Source organism: Mycetomoellerius zeteki, unplaced genomic scaffold (assembly GCF_001594055.1).
Source record: "Mycetomoellerius zeteki isolate Tzet28-1 unplaced genomic scaffold, Tzet1.0 scaffold167, whole genome shotgun sequence".
Lineage (NCBI taxonomy): Eukaryota > Metazoa > Arthropoda > Insecta > Hymenoptera > Formicidae > Mycetomoellerius > Mycetomoellerius zeteki.
The window spans coordinates 586,109-609,459 of record NW_017256623.1 but is presented as its reverse complement, the minus strand read 5'-3'; the positions used below and the strand labels follow the sequence as shown (position 1 = coordinate 609,459).

Genomic DNA, 23,351 nt, shown 5'->3' with positions numbered 1-23,351 from the left:
CCCTTCAAGTGTACAAAGTGTGATCATGTTCCTGAAGACCTTTAGTGTTCGAATTGTTATCGCTTTCTTGTTATTGTTATATCGTTTTAATAAAGACAAGTTAGATAAGTCGTGTGACTTAATGAAAATGTAATATATATATATATATATATGCAAAAATAAAACTGCAGCAATGAAAAAGCTGTAGAATTTTAGTTATATGGGATGTGAATTATTCTACTAATAAAGTCGATACAAAAGGTGCAAAAGACATTGCAATATAATTTTTTAATCATATATCAAGAATTGTATTAAAAAATAATATACAATATTTTTTTTGTAGACTACGAAATAAATAAAATGCCTCCAAAACTGAGTTTCCTTAGAAGTGGCAATAAATTCTTCCAAAAGTTAATTATATCTTTTCTATACGCCATATTTTAGTATTGCAGTCCTGTCCGACGGAGATTAATGTTTCCTCATCCAACCAAACTAAGCGTGTTATCTGACTCTGAGGATGAGCATCTGAAATATAAATGCGCTTGTTAATTGCGATTCATTTATAAAAGGATATTTGCTATACTCACTTTTGATGATAGTATGTTTTGCTGGATGTGTCACACTCCAAATGATGATAGTAGTGTCAAGACTACCGCTTGCAACCATGTCAGAGTTTGGAGACCAAGCAACAGAGTTTACTCTTGCATTGTGAAAGCCCCATTCTCTATTATGTGCAAGCTGCAAATCAAATCAAAATAATTTAGATTTATATCCTAAAATTGACCTTTTCAAACTGTATTTGTATAACGGATATTTAGTTCCATTTATACTACTCACCCTCTGTTAATCCAATAAGCACATAACAAGCCATTAATAGCAATTAATTCATTAATACAAGCATGATTACTTTATGCTTAATTACTTTATGCATAGCAAATATTGCCCCAACGTTATAGTGCGTCACAATTAAATTTAGTGAATAAATGCTAGTATTTATCCATTAAATTTAGAGCTTTAGGCAGAATTTTCTGTTAAGTTTACTAACTCTTTATTACAATTATACATGTTGAATTATGGTATTAAAAAAGCAAAACTTTTTGAATTAAAAATTTTAAGTGTTATTATGCTATTCTTGCATTTCTAACATAGTATTACTGATAGCATGTAACAAATACTCGATCATGCAAGACTTATAACTACATTTTTAACTATGCATAATTGAATCTAAATAATTTAAATTATCCTTTATATAAAGTACTTTACCTTATATTCTGGTACAGTATACAGTATAACTTTTCTGTTTGCATCACAGGCAACTAAATATTTATTATCGGGACTATACGAGGCATCCGTAACTGGACCCAGGTGTTCTAGTTCAGTCTTTTGAGTTAATGTAGTGTCCGACAACTCGTAAATATAAACCTACATTGTACAAAGCTTGATAATAGCATATGAATCAATTTTTTACATTTTTCGTATACCATAAATAACAGACAAACTTTATTGTCAGATGTGGATCCAATAGCTACATCTCCGATTTCTTGATTAATTGACACGCATGATGGCTCATAATCGATTGATAAACTGGACAGCTTTTTACCATCTTGTGTAACTGCGATCTACAAAATACAGTATCGATGAGAACATCATTATTACGCAAAATTTATAAGTGCAAAATGTTTACAAAGATGCTTATAGTTTTTAAAAATATATTTAACAAGTTTTATAATAACATAAAAAAATTATCCTACGTTTTCAGCTAAGTTAATTTTAAGCTTGCTAAATATTTTATTAAATTTACAAAATAAATTTAAGAAATCAAAAAAATTATCTTTGTAGACATTCGACCTACCTGTCGAACCGAAGCCACCACAACTATATCGTTATATATATCCAACCCTCGTGGTTGCGAATCCAATTTTATCACACTGGTTTCTGCGTATGCATTCGTTGCAATATCAACTGACCTTAAAGTATCGTCAATGCCAGCGGTATAGAGCAAATTACCCGTAGCCTTCATCCCGTTAATTTGATTACCATGACCGTGCCCTTGTACACGTTCATTTTCACCTGTCTCCGCATTCCAATTAGTGATGTAGCCATCGTGAGAACCGGTATAAATCGTACTTCTATCAGGACTTAATGTTAGCACCGTTATTGGTTTGTTATGACCCTGACAAAATTGACAAAAAATATTGAATCAAAACTGATATAATGAAAAGAATATTAAGAACAGTTAAATTAGAACTTTGAAAGAGATTAATCAATAGGAACAGGAATTACTTTTATTATCTTTATAGGCTTCTCGGGATTGTCGACGTCAAGATAATTGATGAAGCCGCTAAGTGACACGGATAATAAATGTTTTCCTTGCCACAGACAACTCACCTGGAACACAGATTATTTTAATATTTTTTTAAATATTTACTTGCATACTGTGCCTTTCCATATATTTTTAAACTGATTTATAAGTTACGAACTTGTTGATCATCGACCGTCGTTCCCATGTTAAATTCCGTAATTAAAGAACGCGTTTCTACATCCCACAGTTTACAGGTTTTATCTCCGGAGGCGGTTAATAATTGCTTACTATCAGGCTTCCATGCAACCTGTAAATATAAATGTGTTGTTTAATTATATTTATTTTAAATAATTTGTCATATTCTTATGTCACATCACATTACATTAAACGAATTAAATTACATACCCCATAGACTCCACCTTGATGTGCAGGGGATCCTATTTCTCCAACAAAATCAGAGGTTGTTCCATTATACAAAAACACTTTCCCATCGAATCCACCAGAAGCAAACAGATTGCCGTCAGGAGAATAACGTACAGTTTGAACGAAACGAGTATGCTCTTGCTTTGTCATCCTATATAAATGACATGTAATGAATTACATAAAAAATTAAAATTTTCACTCTCAACAGAATATAGATTAAATTTTGCCTATATGTGTACATACTTGAATTTGAATGGAGGGCCTTCGAATATTCCGATAGTGTTATCTTCACTTCCAGTTATTAATCTAAATGGTCTAGCCGGTCTAAAATCGCATGAGTTGATAGATTTACTTTGACCAGAGATCTCACCCACCGACGTCCCTGTTTCTGCCATAAAGACATGCCCAAATCTAAACATAAATTATTAACATGTCAATATTACTTCTTTAATGATCTATTTTAATTCTTCAATAATATATCTTACTTCTTCTACGCATTCTAGTGAGCAAAATATACCTTTCTCTTCCTTCTCCGACCACGACCATGCGCTGACTATCCGGCGACCAAGCAATATCTTTGATAGGTCCGCCAATAGGATGGAATTCATTTTTTAATATATGCTCCTTGTTAACTGTGTCCCAAATACGTACTTTACCCGACTGATCTGAAATAAAATTATACTCTACATTAATTCCTTCATATATTAAAATTTAATGTAAGTTGAAAAATAATTCAGGTGCCATGAAACATCCTATGTATTATAAAGATCTCGATGAAAAAGTGATAATGCACAATAATCAAAGATTACGAATAATAAATATTATGCCCCATGTTATTACGGATGATAATTTCTATGTAAAGATGATGTACATATATATTCAAGTAATTAAAAATCCTGGTAAATTAAATATTATAGTTAAAATATCACGTACCTCCTGAAGCTATGTAAAAACCACTAGGAGAATATTTGGCAACGTTCACAGGGCAAGAATGTTCTGTATAAACATCTGCAATTGCTGGATTCTGCAATGTTCCGAGATATATAAATTAGTGCGTTATTAGTCTGTTATTATTAGTAAGCATTTATTGCAATATAGAAACTCACGTCAATATTTCTAATGATAACACTGTTACCATTGGTATATAAAAAATTCTTTCCTTTGGGATCGCCGCCTAATACAAGAGGTTGTCCTCTTTGAGTCCTCGGTAATGCAGCAAATATATATTCTGTAATGTAAAAAAGCAGAAACTATAAAATAAAGAAGCAAGAACATCTTCAAATAAATTAAAATTAAATATCCAAACCTGAACTTTAATTATTTATTTCACATCAGCATACATTGTAAATTTGCAATACTAAGATAAGCAGTAAAATATGATTTATGTATAAATTTTTTAAAAACTGTGTAACAGATGAATTTTTAAATATAATCATTTTAATGATAGACACATTATTTTATATTCCATATTATTTTTCATAAAAAATTATGCATAAAAATTATGTGTATATATCATTGCTCTACAATTGTTTATTTATATGATATACTATTCATAAATGAATTCATAATATTAAATAAAAATGACTTCAAATTTATCAGGAAAATATTGTCAAACGCGCAAAAGAGATCAAATATCACGCGAACAACGCATAATACATCCAGGTGCTGGAACCAAAATACTCTTCCTTGATACATTGGCATGAGTCCAGCTCCTAATATTTCAAATTATTTTGAGCGCTAACAAGCTATACAGTATATCCTGCATCATGGTATATAATTCCAGAAGTAATGTTGTTTAAAGAATTTTATGCGCGTATTAATAAAACAATTTACAAAAAAAGTTATTTTAAGTTATGCATATTATTTTGAATATAATAATAATAATAATAATTCTTTATCTCTCTCTTTCTCTCTTCTGCAAATGTTTTCCTTGATAAATACAAAAGATTTACGATTTACTATTAGATGACTTTTTGGTAGTATAAATACTATAAATATTTAATAATGATTACTATATAATTACTATAAAAAATTAATTGTTCTTTTTTGTTTTTTTTTAGTCTGATGAGAACACAATATATATAAAGTATATAAATCTTATCTAAAATCTTATCAAACTTTGATATTTGTGATTCGTCTTCCTTTTTCTAGCGTGACTATATACAGGGTGTATCAAAAGTCTTGACATATTTTTCTTTACTTTTTACGAATGTTCGATTAGAATCAAATCTTTCTTAACAATTCCTTAATTTTTAATATCAAATTTTTTAATAACGAAAAAATTAAAAAATGAAGACTCCAAAAACCATTCGAAATTAAACAATAATTTCATTATTCCTTTGCATTCAGGCACTAAGTACATTTAAATTTTCATTCCTTTCATCACGACGATAGACTCCGATCATGATATTCTCGCTAAACGGAACATCTACTCCAAATCACCTAGAAGGAATCTTTGGAGTAAGAACGCCAATAGCTTTTGAGCACCCTGTATACGCACATTGACATCAGCCGTGCGTCCGGCGTATCGTGTCACACACGACTGACACGGCACATGTGTGACAACGCTTCGAATTTGAGTGAAGCAAGAATCGAGCGAGATAATTCGTGATTTACGCGGTCAAACGCAAGAGATGTGTAAAATCGTAGAGGAGCCTTCTTTCGTCGTCTCGGTACGTCGCAACGCCTCGTGATCCGACCGGAGATAAGCAAACCGGAAAAACTGAGAGGAAGATATTTCATGTAGCAAAACGGTACAGTACAGTACAGTATACCGGTACATAAAAGCAAAGGTAACGCGTTCAGGTATCGCGACTTACTCGTTTCGTACGACATTCCGTCGGTGAACCCTGTGCCTCTGCACGCCCAACGATATCTAACTAGACCGAGCGAGAGAATCTGGTGTTTGACGTGAGGATGCGACGTCCACGACAGCCTACGTGTGATAGCTCCGCGACAGCACCCACCTTTCGCACACAACATACACACCACACACAACAGTCACATACACACACGCATACATGCATACAGAAATACGCACGCGCTGCATGCACGCACACTCACGTGCAAAATACTTGTTCCACCCTTCGCCTTATTTGGTTGAAACATGAACAAAGGTATTGCTAGACGCGCCTATAGCTGAAGCGTGCACGAGAGTCAGCAAGAGACACGTGGAGACATCTGTTGGAGACGAATTTCTGTTAAACCAAATTGCAGCTAAAATATTGAGAAAATCGCAATGCAAAACGGCTTTAATGGTTCCTGCACACTGGACGCGGAAACACTTGCCGCGCGGCAAGTCTGTATTACCGACTAAATCGTAATTTTTGTATAACATTTTTTTCCTCTTTCACAGATTTAAAAATCCTTTTCCAGGATTAAAGTATACACATTAATACGCGTTTGTGAAGTGGAGTTTATGCCGAGAACGACAAAAAATTTTTCTTAAGATTTCAATTTCGAAATTTTTTGTCATTTTCGGCATAAATTAGATCTCACAAACACGTATTAATGTGTATTCTTTAGTCCTGGAAAAGGATTTTCGAATCTGTGAAAGAGAAAAAAGTATTTGTTATACAAAAATTGTGATTTAGTCGGTAATACAGACGGAAAAAACGTAAAAACAGGAAAATTTAAAAAAAAAGATACACACGAGGCCTTGATTTATTTTTTACATATTTTTTCTTTTTCGGCTTTTTTAAAAATAAGTATTTAAATATACATATACTTATTTTAACTCTATAGGCCGGCGCATAATATTATTTAATATTTTAAGCATATTCTTAGAATATTATGCGCCTATAGGGAAATTACATTAAATTATGGAAAATGCAAAGAAAATGTAATATAAAACAAAGAGGAAACGAATTTAGACAAGAAGATTTAGTAATTTCGATCTGTGTATTATTTTAATTATTTTTTTAATATACCTTTCTTATATATACATATATATATACATATATAAATCTATTTGTTTTAATTATACTTTTAATCGATTGAAAGTTTTATACATAAAACAGTTAAGATTATTTTCGAAAAACCTATGCAATAGATTTTCATAGGTCTTTCATATAGATTTATTGTACACTATATATGTATATTGAACTGTCTTCAGTAAAAATTTGGTATAGATATGTTCATTTTTCAATGTTGTTAGCGTATTAAACGAGGCACTACAAGAAACTTGGTGAACACATCATAATCTTTATAATGTACTTTATTGAATACATCTTTTATATTGTATTATTACTTTTTTGTGTGTCATACAGAACATGTTGAACGAATGTGGATAAATTAAAACTGTTTTAGTGTGTAAATTAATCGTAATATGTATCTATTAATATATTGGTTTGATATATATCAATATACGTTTTCATACAATTTTCAAAGCAAAAAAGTAATGAAACGCAACTCCTCTCTATAATAATCATCTCTCTCTAGTCATTTCACTTATTCTAATACATATTTGATATAACTATCTTTTTTATATAATATTTACTATATAAAATATTATCACCACAAGATCTAAAATAATATTACGTTAAATCTATATCCGCAGTGTTTTCGTATACATATATAGTCTTAATAATTTATTCACTCATACATGTGCAGTCGTATAATGACATGCACACCATGCACACATTTGCTATAATATATGTATGTATAGAATTTGTAGTCTAAATTAATAAAAGGAATTGTGGAAAAGCTAAAATAATAGACATTTAACCATCTGACTTATTAATCTAAAATATTCATTTAAAAATATAAAAAATGAAAGCCAAGTTGATCACTTCAACTTTTGGATAAGCTGCTGATTTAAATAGACAACTATTAATCCATTAAAATAATGTACCAAAATGATAATTACGAAACAGCAAAATGCTTGAGCTTATAGCAGCAACACATTAAAAAATAATCATTGTAGCATACAATTTTATCATCTTTGAACAAAAAGTTTTTCCTTATATAAATTTCTGTAATAAGAGTGTTTCGTGCGTATGATGTGTATGCATATGTAGATATTTATACATATATTATATGCATCGCGTTAATTTTACTTTATCACATTATAATCTCATTAATCTCGCCTTTCGAATATATATTACATGTTCTATATTTTATCACACTTTAGTTCTATCTTATTGACATGTACTTAAAGTTAATAGTGGCAAATGTCTCAAGTATTTACAAAACGAAAGTGAATACGTATAGATATAATAATCAATAGTAATCGTCACGTAAAAATATATACGTAATGTAGATTTTTTAAATATGTTATTACTTGTTCACGCGAACGATTTGCGTGAAAATTCAATTGATGTAATTCATTGAGTATTACAATTGTCTAAATACAAATATATATTTGTGCAGTTAGTTGTAGAAATTTTCAAAAGCAATAAATTTTAGCAAACTGGCACATTATTATGCGTTAAAACGAATGACGTATGTAATATTCAACGATTATTGACGATATTGATAACATATGTAAAATACAGTATTTTTTAGCGAGGTACATTAGTTCCTTTATGCGACTAATAATGGCGCATATATATCGAAGAGAAATAATACGTATATTAAATTTATGAAAACAAAATATAAGAGAATTGATAAAAATTGCTGTTTTGTTGAAGAATACAAATTGATTTAAATAATTGATTGAAATAAATAATACGTGATGTTTTGCGTTAACAGTTTCGAGGATTTAAGATTTTAATAGCTCATCACAACCTAGGATAATTAATATACGATTTCATCGATATTTTTTGCCGAAGTTTTCTGTATGAGCCATATATGACAATCACATTGAGTATTAAATAAATACTACATATAATAAATGAATGAAATTAAATAAGTGGAACTCGAATGATATTCATGGTCGGATTTTGCGAGTGTTATTCAGACTGCGTATACGAATATATACATGTATTCCTGTCGGCGTTTGTATGTAGGAATTTAATTACCGACCAATCGTCAAGTTTCCAATTTATGCAATTCGAAAGAATTTATGAGCCGTGAATTCTTTCAATTCACGTAGTTCAAATCGTGAACTCTTATTTCATATGAAGTTCCTCAGTCACATTCCATGCTCCGTATCTCTCATTCCAATAATAGATAATATTCGACAGTGCGGAGATTTCGAAAAACAGTGTACGATGATTCCTCTTTCGTATTGATTGCAACAACGATATCAGATAAATTAGAATGCGCGATGAATTAGTAATTATAGCTGATTATTATTACGTCGTCCACAACGCGACCACAACTGGTACCGCTTGTATCTTCAACTTTCCCCGAGATGTTTTCCATGTCTGTGATAATAGACGTGGTTGTTGTCATCTGTCTTTCCGCAGAATCTTGATGGCGATTTATTTTTCGAAAAATCTCATTATCATGAAACGGTGCATCCGCTCTGCGGGAAGTATCTCGTATCATATAGGAGACACACGAGACATCTTTTCAATAGTAATGCACTCTACGTTCGTTCAACGCGTCCCGAAACATCGTTCCTTCATAGGGCAACGGATGGCGAAGACGCAACGCTTGCGATCGCCGATAATTCTTGTCATCGGCGATGAAGGACATCCTCCTCTTTAGCATCGACGGCTCGATCGTGCGTTTTCCATAGAACTTGCTACCGCTCTTAGCTTCGATCTCTTCGATGGACGGCAGACGGGAATATCTGAGCTCATCCGCGTCCTCGTCCTTCGGCAACGGGCGCTTCTGGTCCTCCGGAACCGGTCGGCCGTCCGGATAGACCCGTATCACCATCGGTCCCGAAAGATACGGTCTGCTGGACTCCGATGACTGGATGTAATCTCCGTTCGCCACGGTCTCCTCACCGAGGCCGTTCGTCTCACTACCGCTGTTCGCTGCAAGAAGAAAAAGAAAGAGATGGAATTAAACCAATGCGTCGGCGTGACTTCGAAATTGACGTTGGTTTATAATCGCCAAGGATTAAGTAACAGGTTCATTATACAGGCGCAATAGATACCGGGAAGTACATGCCATGTGTCTTCGAAGCGAAATCCTTGTCCGTACTTCATTAAGATTCACTCGTTAAAGCTGTACGAGCGTACCACAAATTTCATAATCACGATGGCTTTACGCAGAAGTTAAATTACACTATTAAATTCAATAATGTCAAATTATACCCAATCTGAGTTTTTTAAGTCATTTCTATAAGTCGTTACTGCTCCTATTTAATGTCCTATTAATTTAGTTAAAACAAAGGATGTAAACAATTTAACTCAAGAAATTTATTTATTTATTATTAAATTAAATTAAATTTATTATTTATTAAGTGTATACGTTAATATGGACGTTATTTACTTTGAAACCACAGAAATGGATTGATTTACATTGTGACACATAGAAGTTAAAAATACAAATCGAGTACTTTCCATTTGGTGACACAAGTCGTTACAAGTGTCCTTCTATCTTCGTTGCTCACTGAATGTCATCAAATGGGAAGTACCCATTGTTATTTAACTCAAGGAATTGAGTTACCATTGTTTCTCTAATATTTAACAGTATGTGTGCGTAGAGTGTAAGAATCGGATTTATATGTCTGGGATCAATTGCAATATCTTCGACAATTACAGAATCAGATTCTTAATTCATTGTCAAATTCTTGATATTTCGTGAGTAAAACTTGCATATGTATTAAATTAATTATTGTTATAGTAATAGTATAGTAATAAGTTACGATCTTTAACACATTGCATATGATTATATGTATAATATTATTAGTTGTCTCTTGTTACAACTATAATAATAATTATCGATTTTCGGGAACAGACTTTCTTAGATCTTATCTTCGCTATCGGTTTTTAGTTGTGGGCGTTTTTATTTTGGTATGATAGAAAAAGAGCGGTACCGAGTATTCCAATCCATGAAAGGAGAATAAGATAGGTACGTTTGTAATTCTTCGCGGGCGAAGATTATTTTGGATCAACGGCCTCTATTTTATCGTCCCGCACACGTGGTTGTTTCTAGAGGTATGTACGACCTCCGCATTATGATAATTTAAAATCCAATATCTGTACGTCAGTTCGTGTTCTCTTCGCTTCCGACAGCTAGTTGAATGCCGTCAATTTGTAGGCTACAAGGACTTCGCGAGGTAAACGTGCAGGAATTTGCCCTCGCGATGGATGAGTGCCGTGTGTACATATTTGCGTGTGTATCTTCGACCAGCGAAAGAAGAACTGTACAGTTATAAATTTCTCTACCATGAAATGTACAACATAATTGCGATTGATTTCATGAAAAAACTAATGACGTATAACGGTAAGAACATCGTATTTTCTGTTCCTTCCCGTTAAACGGGATCGATGGACAGCGTATAGAAGTCCCTTTTCTATTTCGCTAGATTTCTAACACGATAATTGATCGGTAAACGCCTGAAATCACGGGCGTGCAACGCTTGCAGCTTTCATCGCGTGTCGATGCATCATTAGCGTACGCATGTATATATGGGCCAACAGAGAAAATGTGAAAGCCACCGTAGTGCGCCCCCGCGCTGGGACTTCTCATCGTAGACATTGAAAAAAGTGACCTCCTTTCGCGATCTGTCCACTATCTATCAAAAGCTCGTTACATGCAAGGATTGTCAGACTGTCAATAGATTGTCGAATGATGAATTAATAAAATTCTCCAAAGATATTTCTCAAACGTCTATTTTCCTATATGTGAATTAGATTATGTGATATTTATCAGATATTTAATATTGAAATTAATATTGTTATAAAACAATGTAAAACTGTAATTTTTGTAACTATTATTTAGATCAAAGGGTTGCAATCAATTTAAACTGTTTTAATTAGATTTATTCTTATCGGACCTATTTCTCATCATATTATATTGTTAAATTGTTTTACATTTAAATTTAAATCAAAGAAGCGGGATGCCTTTAAGAGCCTGTTATTCATGTGTGTTAAAATTTATTATATTCAAGTACAAACGTTTTTAATAAAAAAATTTTAACATACGAATGACTATTATAAGTTCTTAAAAGCATCCTTCTTTTTTTATTTATATTTTTTAGAACCATTATTATTGTATTTAAATTTAAGAATTATCTATTTTTTAAATTATTTCTATCGAAAAAAGTTTAAATTTAAAGAACAACAAGCACTCGTGATTTGATCTAGTAACTAGTTGATTTGTAGTTGACGAATGTAATACGACTTCAATAATATCAGAGAATCAGTTTGGATCAGTGCAATGGACCGTATGATTCTTTCCTTTTTTTTAAAAAAGAAGGGAGAAAGTGCGTGATCAGTGACAATCAGCAAGGATTTGCTGTTTATCGGGCGCAATATCGTTAAGGGAGAAAAAAAGACTTTCTAGGAGCGCGAACACGGGATCGAAACCGCGACTAAAACTTTCTCGAGGTACGACGTGTTTCCGTCAGCGAGACCGCGATCGCGGAGAGATCACCGAAACAAGGAAGAAACAAATTTGCGAAATGTTTTTTTCGAATAAGCTAACGCAGAGAGCACTTCCTTTTATCGCATTATCTTATTACAATGGCATGTACACGCAACTAAAGCTTTGCAATTTTGTATAATATAAGCGGTTAAGAAAAAAATATTGCACTAAGTGATGATTTTTATTGAATTTTATTGAAATTTTATGTTTCTTCTAAATTATGAAAATATTTATTTTATCTATATATATATAAATGAAATCATACGATAATAATTCTCTCTCGTATAATTGAAGTTTTGATTATTTCAAATATAGACATTAGATAAAATAATAAATATGTGTAAAGATACGTAACTAATTCTTTTTTTTATTATTTTCAACAAAATGCTAAATAAATTTGTAAAACAAGATTTTTATTTTGATATCCTAACTTATTCTACTCCTCAAACTTCATTGACTTTCTTCTTCTATGAATATCCTTTTTATTTCCCATTTCTATATCATACAATATAATCTATTTCGATCTCCATAGATATCTCTAAAGACTATAGTAGCCAATAATATTTTATATATAGTTTCATGTTTCAACTATTCTTGATTGATTATTGTCGATAATAAAAGAGCGATTATTTCGATAAATTCTGGTACACTTACCTAAATCGGCTACGGTCGTGAAGTAAGACTCCTCGGTTTCGTGGCTGATTCTTGATGCGAATCTGTTGCTTCCCACCATGGCGTGCCAAACTAAAAATAGGACATTACAGTAATTTAAGTACGAGGTCGTTAAAGTGTCAAGGCCGGCATTCTCTCGAAGTTCATTTGTATATTTACTCGATCGAATAAACAGGAAATCTCTTCTCAATAGGCCTGTTCTTTTTGGCTGAAATTTGCATCAGTTAATCTTTCTTCCTTTTCTCTCCAGGAGGAAAGAAGAGGAAGAAAGATGAACTGTTGCAAAAGTTCAGCCAAAAAGAACAGACCAAATATTACAGAACGTTTCCTTACTCATTTCCTTCGCGCCACGTTGATAGGGGTCCAACCTGTCGAGGACGTTGTCGTCCATGCTGGCGAGGCTCCGTATGCCGGTTACGAGCAGGTTCTTATTGCAATCCGGCCTCGAGGAATCAGCGCAAAACCGTGCCACTTGTTTGCTGAATAGTCCGTACAGGTGACTCATCTAAAACGAGAAAGGAGCAGGTCTATTTAGAGCATGAGATGGCATGAGATGGCCATTGATCCCTTACGTTTACGAAGAGCAAATGCGCGACACGTCGATTACTTCGTGAGAGGAATTAAATAAAATAATGAAAGCACGCGGAGCTTCCTCGATATCTTTCCTCGTTTATCTTTGACAGTACGACATTTACGTTCCGTCTTTAACGTCAGAAATCCATAAGGTGAACCATATCGCGCGCACCGCATTCTGACCGCGTCTGGTGAAACTCGGCAATGTGTAACGCCGGCGACGGAACCGACAGTTAAAACCGATAAATATGTATGCACAATACGACGTCCCATACATCACGTATCGGATTGCGCGATACCGTCGTCTTTTCGCCGGTACGAATCGCGCCGGTCGCGAGAAACGGTCGCCGTTCTTGCGCTCGGTGGCGACGCGATAACGAGAACGATGTCCACACAACGGAGTCCTTCTGCGGCTCGGTCCGATGACGCGCACATCCGATCTTAGAATTTCTAATGAAATAAATCTTCTGTAACGACGTTCTCATATCCCGCGGCAGTCTTTTTACGATTCTATCGGTCTATTATTCTCGTGTCACGCGCACATTTCGACACACTTCTTGGCGAGCCCACGTTTCTTGTGGATATATTTTACAAATTAAACGAACCAATCCATCTGCGAGATTACACTTGACATACATTTGTGGCTAAAAAGGAATTTAAAAACGCGCTAAGAAAAAAATGTATTAAATTTTAATACGTATTTGTTTTCAATAGCGCTAACTATAAACATTTATTTACAATAAATAAATATTTACTCAATAAAAAAATAATAATTACTGATTTTTAAAAAAATTAATAAAAATTTTTACTATCAAATCATCTTCATATTTAGTAAATATTTTTTGTTAGTGCTATTTAAATAAATATTTATTAAAATTTAGTATCTATTTTTTTTCAGTATGCTTTTAAAAAGATTTGAAATGTTTATAAAATGTTAGATTTAAAGACATCATAGATTTTGAAAACTTTTTCAATTTTTTAATCATGTGTTAGGTATTCACAGTTGGTTCTTACTTATATTCAAGACCATCTTAAGTACTATTTTAAGATATCATGAATTGACCATAGACTGGTATTTGTAGTCGGTTCTTATATTTAAGATCGTTTCAAATACTGTCTTAAGATATTATGAACCAATCAAAGAACTATATTAGCATCTTAAGACATTAATTAAGACAGTCTCAAAATAAGAATGGACTATGAATACTGGCTACAGAGTCGTATTAGTATCTTAAGGTATTTATACTTATGACAATTTTGATATAAAAATGGCCTACGAATACTGAAAAATTCCTTAAATATTTTCATAGCTAATTATAAATGTGATTATTAAATATTTAAAACAGTAAATTAAAAGTCACAGAGAAAAGAACAAGACAGCATCCTTTATCTCGTCTTTCCTGCAATGCAATTATTGTTGCAATTGCAGATTAATACCTTAGGTATGTGGTCAGTGATAAATTATCGTCCCGTTTCCTGCGATTCCGGAAACTAAGAGAAAGCAGAGATGAGCGGGATTCTAGCTATACGCGAATTAGTGCGGAAAGACAATGACTACATATGTTGTTACGCTAGAGAGATACGCTTTTACATTTGGAAACAGCAATATTTGTATTTCGCGTCCATCAAATAATTAAGCTAATTATAGAAAAGCATACACGTATAATTGAATCACATATCATTTTTAAGAACTGTTTAAAATTTAAATATTTAAAGTCTGAATAATTGAAAAGAAAAAGAGAAAGAATTACTTTGAATAAGTCTTAACAAGTGTTTCTGATATATACATAACTATTTGAAATTTGAAAATGTAATTTAAAATACATGAGAAAAAAATACATATTTTAATTGCAAAACATTTTTTTTAATTACTCAGAATTTACATATTTGCCAATAATTTAAGTTATTTTAATCTTAAATAGATATTTATTGTCACCACAATTGTTTAAAAATATTACGCTAAATTTTTTTTACTTGTGGTGCAACATGCTTTTATTCATCTCTGAAATCGATTTTTAATTCGTACATTGACCCGAGCTCCATCGAGAAACTGATCCTAGATACGCTGCACTGCTCTTGAACTTCAACTCAGCACTTACTCGTGCGATCGCTTTTACTTGCTTCAGGAGTATTACATGCACACATTTAATCCGGTATATACAGCCGCGAAATACCGCGTGCATAGCCTTGGCCAAGAGTACGAAGCACTTTCAATGACTGACGGTAATTCAACCTTAGTCCGCGTTCGCCAATTAAGGTTCTATACACACTGCATTCTATTTTTAACTTTAGAGCACACACACATGCAATTTGTGATAAATATCGTTAAATAAAAATAAATCTAAAGAAATTAAAAATTTACGTATTCTTTATATTAATTTAATTAAAAGATTATCTATATCTTCCAATTCGATAGTCCAATAAACATAGTCCATAAAAATAAATATCAATCATAAATATTAATTCTGATATGCATCGAATTTTAACTAATTTATGGCCTTCTATACATTCATTGCCTTGTAAGATGAGAATCCATGCAATTATCGTGTCATGGTGACGATTAACAGTCAGTGTAATTATCTTCCCGGTAACAGATCGTTATAATCGCGATAATCTTTAGATTTTTACAATTGTCCGTCGTCAGTTAACGCTGCACTAAAGACATTCCATGGGAAACAGGGCTTTGAGATAAAGAATGCGATTCGAGTGTAAAATCGCAAGCATCCGGCTATTGATTGATAACATCGAGCAGTTCGAGATTAAAACAAAACTCCTGATTTCTACAACTCCACAATACTGAACGTGTCATTCGAAACTATTCGCTAAACTATTATCAAAAGATTTATGATAGTAATAAACAAAGTGTTAGATTGCTATAATGATTCGGTATTTGTCAAATAAGGTTAAAACGAATTATATGATTTCAAAATAATTCTCTCTCTCTCTTTCTCTTTCTCTCTTTCCTCTTTTATCAATTAAAATAATATATTTAGTGTAAAATAATATATAGTGATAAGAGGTTTCAAAGAAATAAATAAAAAATGCAAGCCAATAATATAAACCGACATTTGATAATGTTGTGTAAAACTTGTGCATATTATTAACAATAATTGATAATTACAGAGGTTTCGATCACAATTTTGATCATCTTTAACAACGAAACGATAATAGATTTAAATATTGAACATTATATTAAATTTTTATATAAACGAGGCGCTTTTGTAGAACAGGAGAAATGTTGCGAATATAAAACCAAAAATAATCGTTCGTGGATAAATCTTCAACCGTCTATTGTATTTGGCAGAATATATTTTCTGATAGTCGGATATTAAAATGAAAATATTAAACACATAATATCTCAATTTCATTTACAAGCTACTGAAAAAATTTATTTACTATATGATTATTATTATAATGACTTATTCATTATCATTATAATCTCAGGTCATATAAAATCAAATCAAAATGCACTCATATTTGGTAACACTTATTTCGAGGACTTTATTATTAACAAAAAGCGTCAGAACAAATGAGTGTATTTATAACTAGAATCATAAATAATTACAGAATAAAGGAGTCACTGCTTAGCAAGGAACTTGAGATATAATGGAATCAGCAGTTACGTGTCTTTCTTTTAATTAAATTATTTCAATTAAAGTAATCTACTCTTTTTTTAAAAAATTTTCTTTGAGAAAATTAAAAATTATTTTCTTTTTAAAACTCTTAAATCATCAAGTTTATTTAAATATATATCACATCTAATAATAAACCAATATTATAATATTTATTTTTGAAAAATGTTTAAAACAATCAAAACTTAAAAACTTTAAAATAAGATCGCTGTTCATCATTAATTATAAAAATTGTGAACATTGTTATTCAGGAATTCGTTATTTAAAGCATAAGAAAATATTTATAATATAAGGAAAATGAGGATAGAAATAGACCTAAAGAAAATTAAATAAATCATTCCGACATATCGTTTCGTAAAATTTTAGGACACTGAAAATTTAGATTATTTAGAACAACCGAGAGTATATGCTTGTATTAACCCTTGAACACCACACTGGGTTACGGTAATCCAGTCCGTTTGAAAAAACAACGATTTTTGTTTAATTTTGAAATTACTTTCTTCTTTTTTTTTCAAAATATCTTGGTTACCGGAAGTTTTATGATATTCTTATCTATATATTCTTTTTCCTTACTGTTGTTCATCAATTAAAAAAAAAAGTTAAAATTGATGCATTAGATCCCGGGATAAAAGCAAAAGAAGACTCCAGGGTTATCGTAACCCATGTGTGGTAAAATTAGGTGGCGAAAATAGAGTGGTGTTCAAGGGTTAAGATAAACTCAAACAAATCAATCTTGATTATTCTCCGTGTAAGAGCTAAGTAAGCAATAAGTATAAAGTAATAAAATCAGTTATCTTTTTAAATCCTAATCAAATTATTATAAATAATGTTTTCAACGAATTATACGCACGATATTCTAAGATATTCATCGAACTCATGTTAAATTTGTAAATAGATATCCTAGTTTATTGACTCATCACTGAGAAAATCGTGGAAGTACCTATAATACAAATCGCAGCAACACCGAATACGCCCAACACGTGATTCAGATGCAACGCACTTGCATCGGATACACTCGATTGTTCGGTGAAAGTCCACTGAATAGTTGATATCACGAAGAGATATTTGCATCTCTCACGGTTTCATGCGAAACTATAAGTGAAAGAAGTTTAGCGGCTACAATTTTGAAGATAAAAAAACTTGGATGGACGGAAATGAAGTTATGGCGAAAAATAAGTATTTTTGTGCTTATATCTTTCTTTAAATAATTTGTAAAGAAGAGAGACGTTGAAAGAATGTTTTCTTCGTTATACAAATAAGACTGCAATATATTCTGACGGGAACAGCGGTAAGTAATATCTTTCTCTTTTGTGTAAAATTTTATTCCAAAGGAAATAGAATGCGCAAAAGTATTCTTTTACACACTATATAACTATAAGTGTTTTCTTTCTTATATCTTTCACATTTTTACGCATCTCTATGTACTTTTTACATTTTCGCATTTATAGAATCAATCATTGTAAATAATCATTAAATTTGAAATAGTATGTGTTCATTTATTATACGAATATACTTTTACTTATTACCCGAATAATATTAAATTGATGTAAATTATTTTTCATATTTATCAAATAAAGATAGAAACAAATTGCATAATTTCGGAGCAATGTTCATCAGTTAAAATAATCAGTATCGTACAGTCTAATAAAATTTTCTTGCTTGAGAAGTTTTTCGAACTTTTACTTGAAAATCTTACTTAAAATATTTTAAAAAATCAGATATGTAGCTTCATTTAAAGCAATTAAAAAGATCAGATAACTTTAACAAAATCAGTGACTTCACTTAAAGCAATGCTTTAAAATGCTGAATAGCTTCACTCAAAGCAGAATTTAATAAAAAAAAACGATAAATCTTTTACGCCAAACTAGTATCGGCATAATTAGCAGAATCGACAGAGGGATGATCCGTACTCACTTTCTCATCTCTCGAAAGAAATTCCCACATCGGTATCGCTGAGCCGGTGACTCGCAGCATCACGCAGCATCCAAGTAGAATGCAGGTAGCAATCTTCGAGATGGAAATCCCGCTGATCATCATTATGCTCGTTCTCCTTTTCCGTTTTCCGTTCGTTCTCCACGTCGCGACACTCGCTTCACGCCGGCACGTGCAGTCACAGGTGCAATTGTCGCCGTCACGATAAACAATCAATAACAAGCTCAATCTCGTTCTCGTCACAGGATCGTGCTGCGATCGATCGTCTCGTGTATACTGAGTCCCTATCTCGTTTGCCGCTTCGTTTTATGTTGCCTCGCACATCCAGTGGCGACCACGCGTCTCTGAGTGCCCCCACTTTGTCCATCTATCCGGATTTCGTACATACGTCAGTACGAGGAGCGGAGTCCACGGGATCCGGAACGTATTTACGCGCTCTAGGAAATCACGCTGACGCGACGCAAATATGCGGGAGTTCGAAAAAAAAAAGAAGAAGGCATTCCTTAATTTCATTCGACGCGCCACACCGAAATTCCTGCGCAAGACAAGCACACTAAATTGAAGAAAGCTTGAGATTCTCTTTCACGACGTAGGCTGATGGGATAAGATGAAGATTTATTGGTGCCGTAAATTGTCTATTAGATACGCTGCTTTGCACGATTTAACGATCCGTAGATACATCTTTTTTCTAGCAATGCCAGAAAAAATTTCGACGGAATATCTTTTATTGATGTTTCCGCGGGGTTTTTATATGCTCAGAGATTAGGATAACGTCGAAAGACGTTTGTAAAGAACTGAGTACAGTGCACGCAGTACTATTTAAAAGTTTATAAGCGTTTGTCGAGTCGGAGATTTCAAATGACATCCTGACTGGTATTTCAATTGAAGAGTTCAAAGTCCTTTTAAAAGTGAGAAAAAAATATATGGCGCGAGGAGAAAGAAATATGTATTTAAAAAAAAATAACGTTAATTTAGACGAAAATATATTGTACTGATATTTAAATAAATTTTGTGGGGCTTAATCGATTGCGGGGCGAAATCGCGTAGGTATATAATTATATTATTTTACATAGCAATATTTACACTCTAGGAAATCCCTGACACGATCAAGGATGTAAAAGAACGCAAAAAAGCACTCCTTAATTTTATTCGGCGCCACGCCGAAATTCCTCCGCGTGATCCACCGTAAAGTTGAAGAAAGTTTACGGTTCCCGCGGTGGAGTAAAATGAATGAGATCCAAGGTGAGGATTCGTTAATGTCATAATTATGCTTATTAAGTATACATCATCTTTATATATTATTTTATGTCAGTATTTATGCGATCTACGAACTCACGACGCGACACAGGTATGCAGAAAGTGCAAAAAAAGCACCTCGTAATTTTATTCGGCGCCGCGTCGACATTCCTGCGTGAGCGACGCCGGGCCGAAGTAATCGCTTTTCGTAGCGGAAAAATATCCCTCCTATCCCAAGATTTTAATTAATTAATTGAGAGATATTACGGCGCAAATCTCTACAGAACAAATTGCATGTAATTAGAAAAGAGTAAGTGACTCAGATGTGTTACAAAAATTTATCAAAACTTATCAATTCGCGATTATCGCAGATGACTTTTGAAAGCATTGAAGACTACTTTAGGATGAAGCTTATATCGCGATTGATCGCGTTAAGTAATTTGTTTTATATCCATTTCTACTAATGTAGAGTATTTAATCTCTTATTTTATCTTAATCTTGATTTAACTAGCTTTTTATCTTCTTTTAGTTTTAAAAAAGAGTAAATTAAACCGAGAATTAAAATTAATCTACATTGATAGATATGGACCTTAGAGTCTTAAAGTACAGAAGCGGTTGCTTCGAGAAGACGCACTTGAACAGGGGCTCGATCCTGTTTGTCCAGTTCTTCTATCTCAGCATTCTTAGATCATATTCCTTGGGATGTAATCGAGGCTCTAAGGGCAATTCTTTTTCCTTTGAGTCTGCGCGATTGTCTGAGGCGAAGTTCTAAAAGCTGTTTTTATAATGATTTTACAACTTTCGAACTCTTTTACGTCATCGCACACATGATGCAGGAATTTTCAGTAAACCTAATAAAACGTATCGCACGTATTTTGTTAATGACCCGCAGTGTCTTACATACTTTAGAAAGACAAACCGAGGCCAAAGCTTCATTGTTTCTATTTAACCCTTAGTTACCACGCTATTCGCTGTCCGTGAATTTAAGTAAAACGTGTGCTAGAATAGAAAGAAGAAATTATCAATAACGAAATTAATATAAATCACTAAGCAGAATTAAACTATTCTAAGAATAAGTCTAATACATTTTGCGAGTTCATAAAGTCTAAACGTAAACAAGAAAAATTTACGACAGCAATAAACAAGTAGATCCCGTTTAATAAACAAGTAGATTCTTAATCGAGATACTAGTCCATGTATGGAATATCCACATTCCACGAGTTTTGTGAGAAGTTAATTTTTCTTCAATGAAAGTCTTGTGAGGAATCATCGTTTTATGAAAGATTTTAGTTTTAAATAAAATTTAAAATAAAACTTTTGTCAATTAAAATCCAATTCATTTCAAAATTAAATTCAAAGTTAAATTAATTAAAAAATTTTAGCTTTTTAATTAATTTAAAAACTTGAAATTTTTCCAATCATTATCCTGTATCCACAAATTAATTTTTATTCCATCTTCAAAGCTAGACATTTGAATAATAAGTTACATTTACTAAGAATAGATAATTTTTTTAAATTAATGAACAAAATTTAGTAACAAATTTGCTTTACAATACATTTATTCAGAAAAAAATATCTATTTTACGAAAAAAGACATTGTTATTTCATCGAATGAATGATTATGCTAGCAACGTATAGTCACTTTCGTATCATACATTCAAATAAAGAAAGTATTCTTGTAGAAAGTATAATTTTACTGAGAAAATATTTCTTTTTTTATATACATACATATACTCGTGATATTTTGAGCAGCAGATAAGAGCAAGTGAATGACACGAATATTGCGGTGACTGATCGCGAACGAGCTTCACATCAAGCATAATCAAATAAATGCGTGAGCAGAGTGTCAATTAAAAGCGACACCGATTGTGTTGTCTGCGTGCGATCGTATCGACGTGGGTCTGTCAGGAAGGCTTGCGGCCAGATAAAACGTAATTCGTAACAGCAGCTCATGGTATACATAACGCCTGTCGCGTTATTTATTCAACGTGCGCCTATGGCATACGAGAATAAAATTTGTACATCATTTCCCAATTTCACTTTCACATTCGTCTCTTTTCGTGCGAATGATCAGTAAGCACACGTAGACGTCGTCCAGATAACTTATGCCAAGTGTTTCGAACGATCGATCGCGTCAGGATGTTTCATATCTGATTGCATATTGTGAGTAAAAAGTAATTTTCATCGCGCAGTTAAAAGCAATTTTGATTTATTTCAATACTGCAATTTTTTTTGAAAATAGGAAGTTGTTTGGGAAACCGCAAGGCTTTCCTCTTAGCTTCAGAGGAATCAAATAAATAAACAAGCGCCAAATATGCTTCAGGCTGGATCTTGGTACTTAATGATATTTCTATATAATTTTTTAAATACATTTTTCAGTTATATAAACAGCACACCAATTACTATTGGATTTAAAACATAATTGCAAATTAAAGCTGAATAGTAATATCACAAATTAAATTGATCGTCGATTTAATGATGTTATAATAAGCATCTTAAAACAGTCAAGAGAACTTCAATTCAATCCATAGTTGAAGTGAAATTTTTCGCAATAATTTTTTTATAAAGGCGCTTATTAGCATCATTATTAAATTGACGATTAATTTAATTTATGATATTTCAACTTCAATTTGCGATTGCGATTTAAATCCAAAAGTAATCAGCGCATATTTATATGAAAAATAAAAAAATTTATGAAAATTAGAAATATTATTATAGACACTAAGATTTAGCCATGACTGTATTTAGCGCTTCTTTATTTGATTTATTCATGTTGCGGTTTAATCTAACTTATTATTATTCATTAAAAAGAAATTATTTTCGAAAATTAAATGTGTATCTTCAAAATAGGAAAATTGATTTTAGAATCTTTTATCGCGTTATTACAAATATGTGATCCGTTATAATCGGACGGAACATCGTTTTCCTCTCCTGAAACCTCGCGTTGCGTACGTGACTTTTACATTCACGGAATGTGCTAGCAGCTCGGGAAAATTCACGCGTAGGAAATCGAACAATGGCATTTACGATGCTTTTCCGTGGCGATGACCAACGTGAGAATGCCAGAATGCAAACATCGCCACTCGAGCGTGTTCACGTGCGTATTCTGCGTGCAACCTCACGTTCATGCGCCGGGATAACACACTTCACATTATACGTGCAGTTATGCGGTG

The 23,351-nt window shown here is 32.5% G+C and overlaps 2 protein-coding genes across 2 annotated transcripts; both read right to left on the bottom strand.

The window, feature by feature from the left end:
• Nucleotides 1-321: 321 nt before the first annotated feature.
• flr (actin-interacting protein 1 flr) lies at nt 322-5,741 on the bottom strand. Its single transcript, XM_018445832.1, has 13 exons — nt 5,524-5,741; nt 3,811-3,932; nt 3,638-3,728; nt 3,222-3,369; nt 2,948-3,115; nt 2,687-2,855; nt 2,460-2,588; nt 2,263-2,367; nt 1,832-2,152; nt 1,479-1,598; nt 1,243-1,401; nt 567-717; nt 322-504 (listed from the first exon to the last, which is right to left on the bottom strand). The coding sequence occupies exons 1-13, from the start codon at nt 5,684-5,686 to the stop codon at nt 395-397; spliced, it is 1,956 nt and encodes a 651-aa protein (XP_018301334.1). The 5' UTR covers nt 5,687-5,741; the 3' UTR covers nt 322-394.
• Nucleotides 5,742-8,325: 2,584 nt separating this feature from the next.
• Nucleotides 8,326-19,229, bottom strand: Reg-5 (Rhythmically expressed gene 5). The gene is made up of 4 exons (XM_018445796.1): nt 18,925-19,229; nt 13,139-13,310; nt 12,788-12,877; nt 8,326-9,573 (listed from the first exon to the last, which is right to left on the bottom strand). The coding sequence occupies exons 1-4, from the start codon at nt 19,045-19,047 to the stop codon at nt 9,161-9,163; spliced, it is 798 nt and encodes a 265-aa protein (XP_018301298.1). The 5' UTR covers nt 19,048-19,229; the 3' UTR covers nt 8,326-9,160.
• Nucleotides 19,230-23,351: the final 4,122 nt, after the last annotated feature.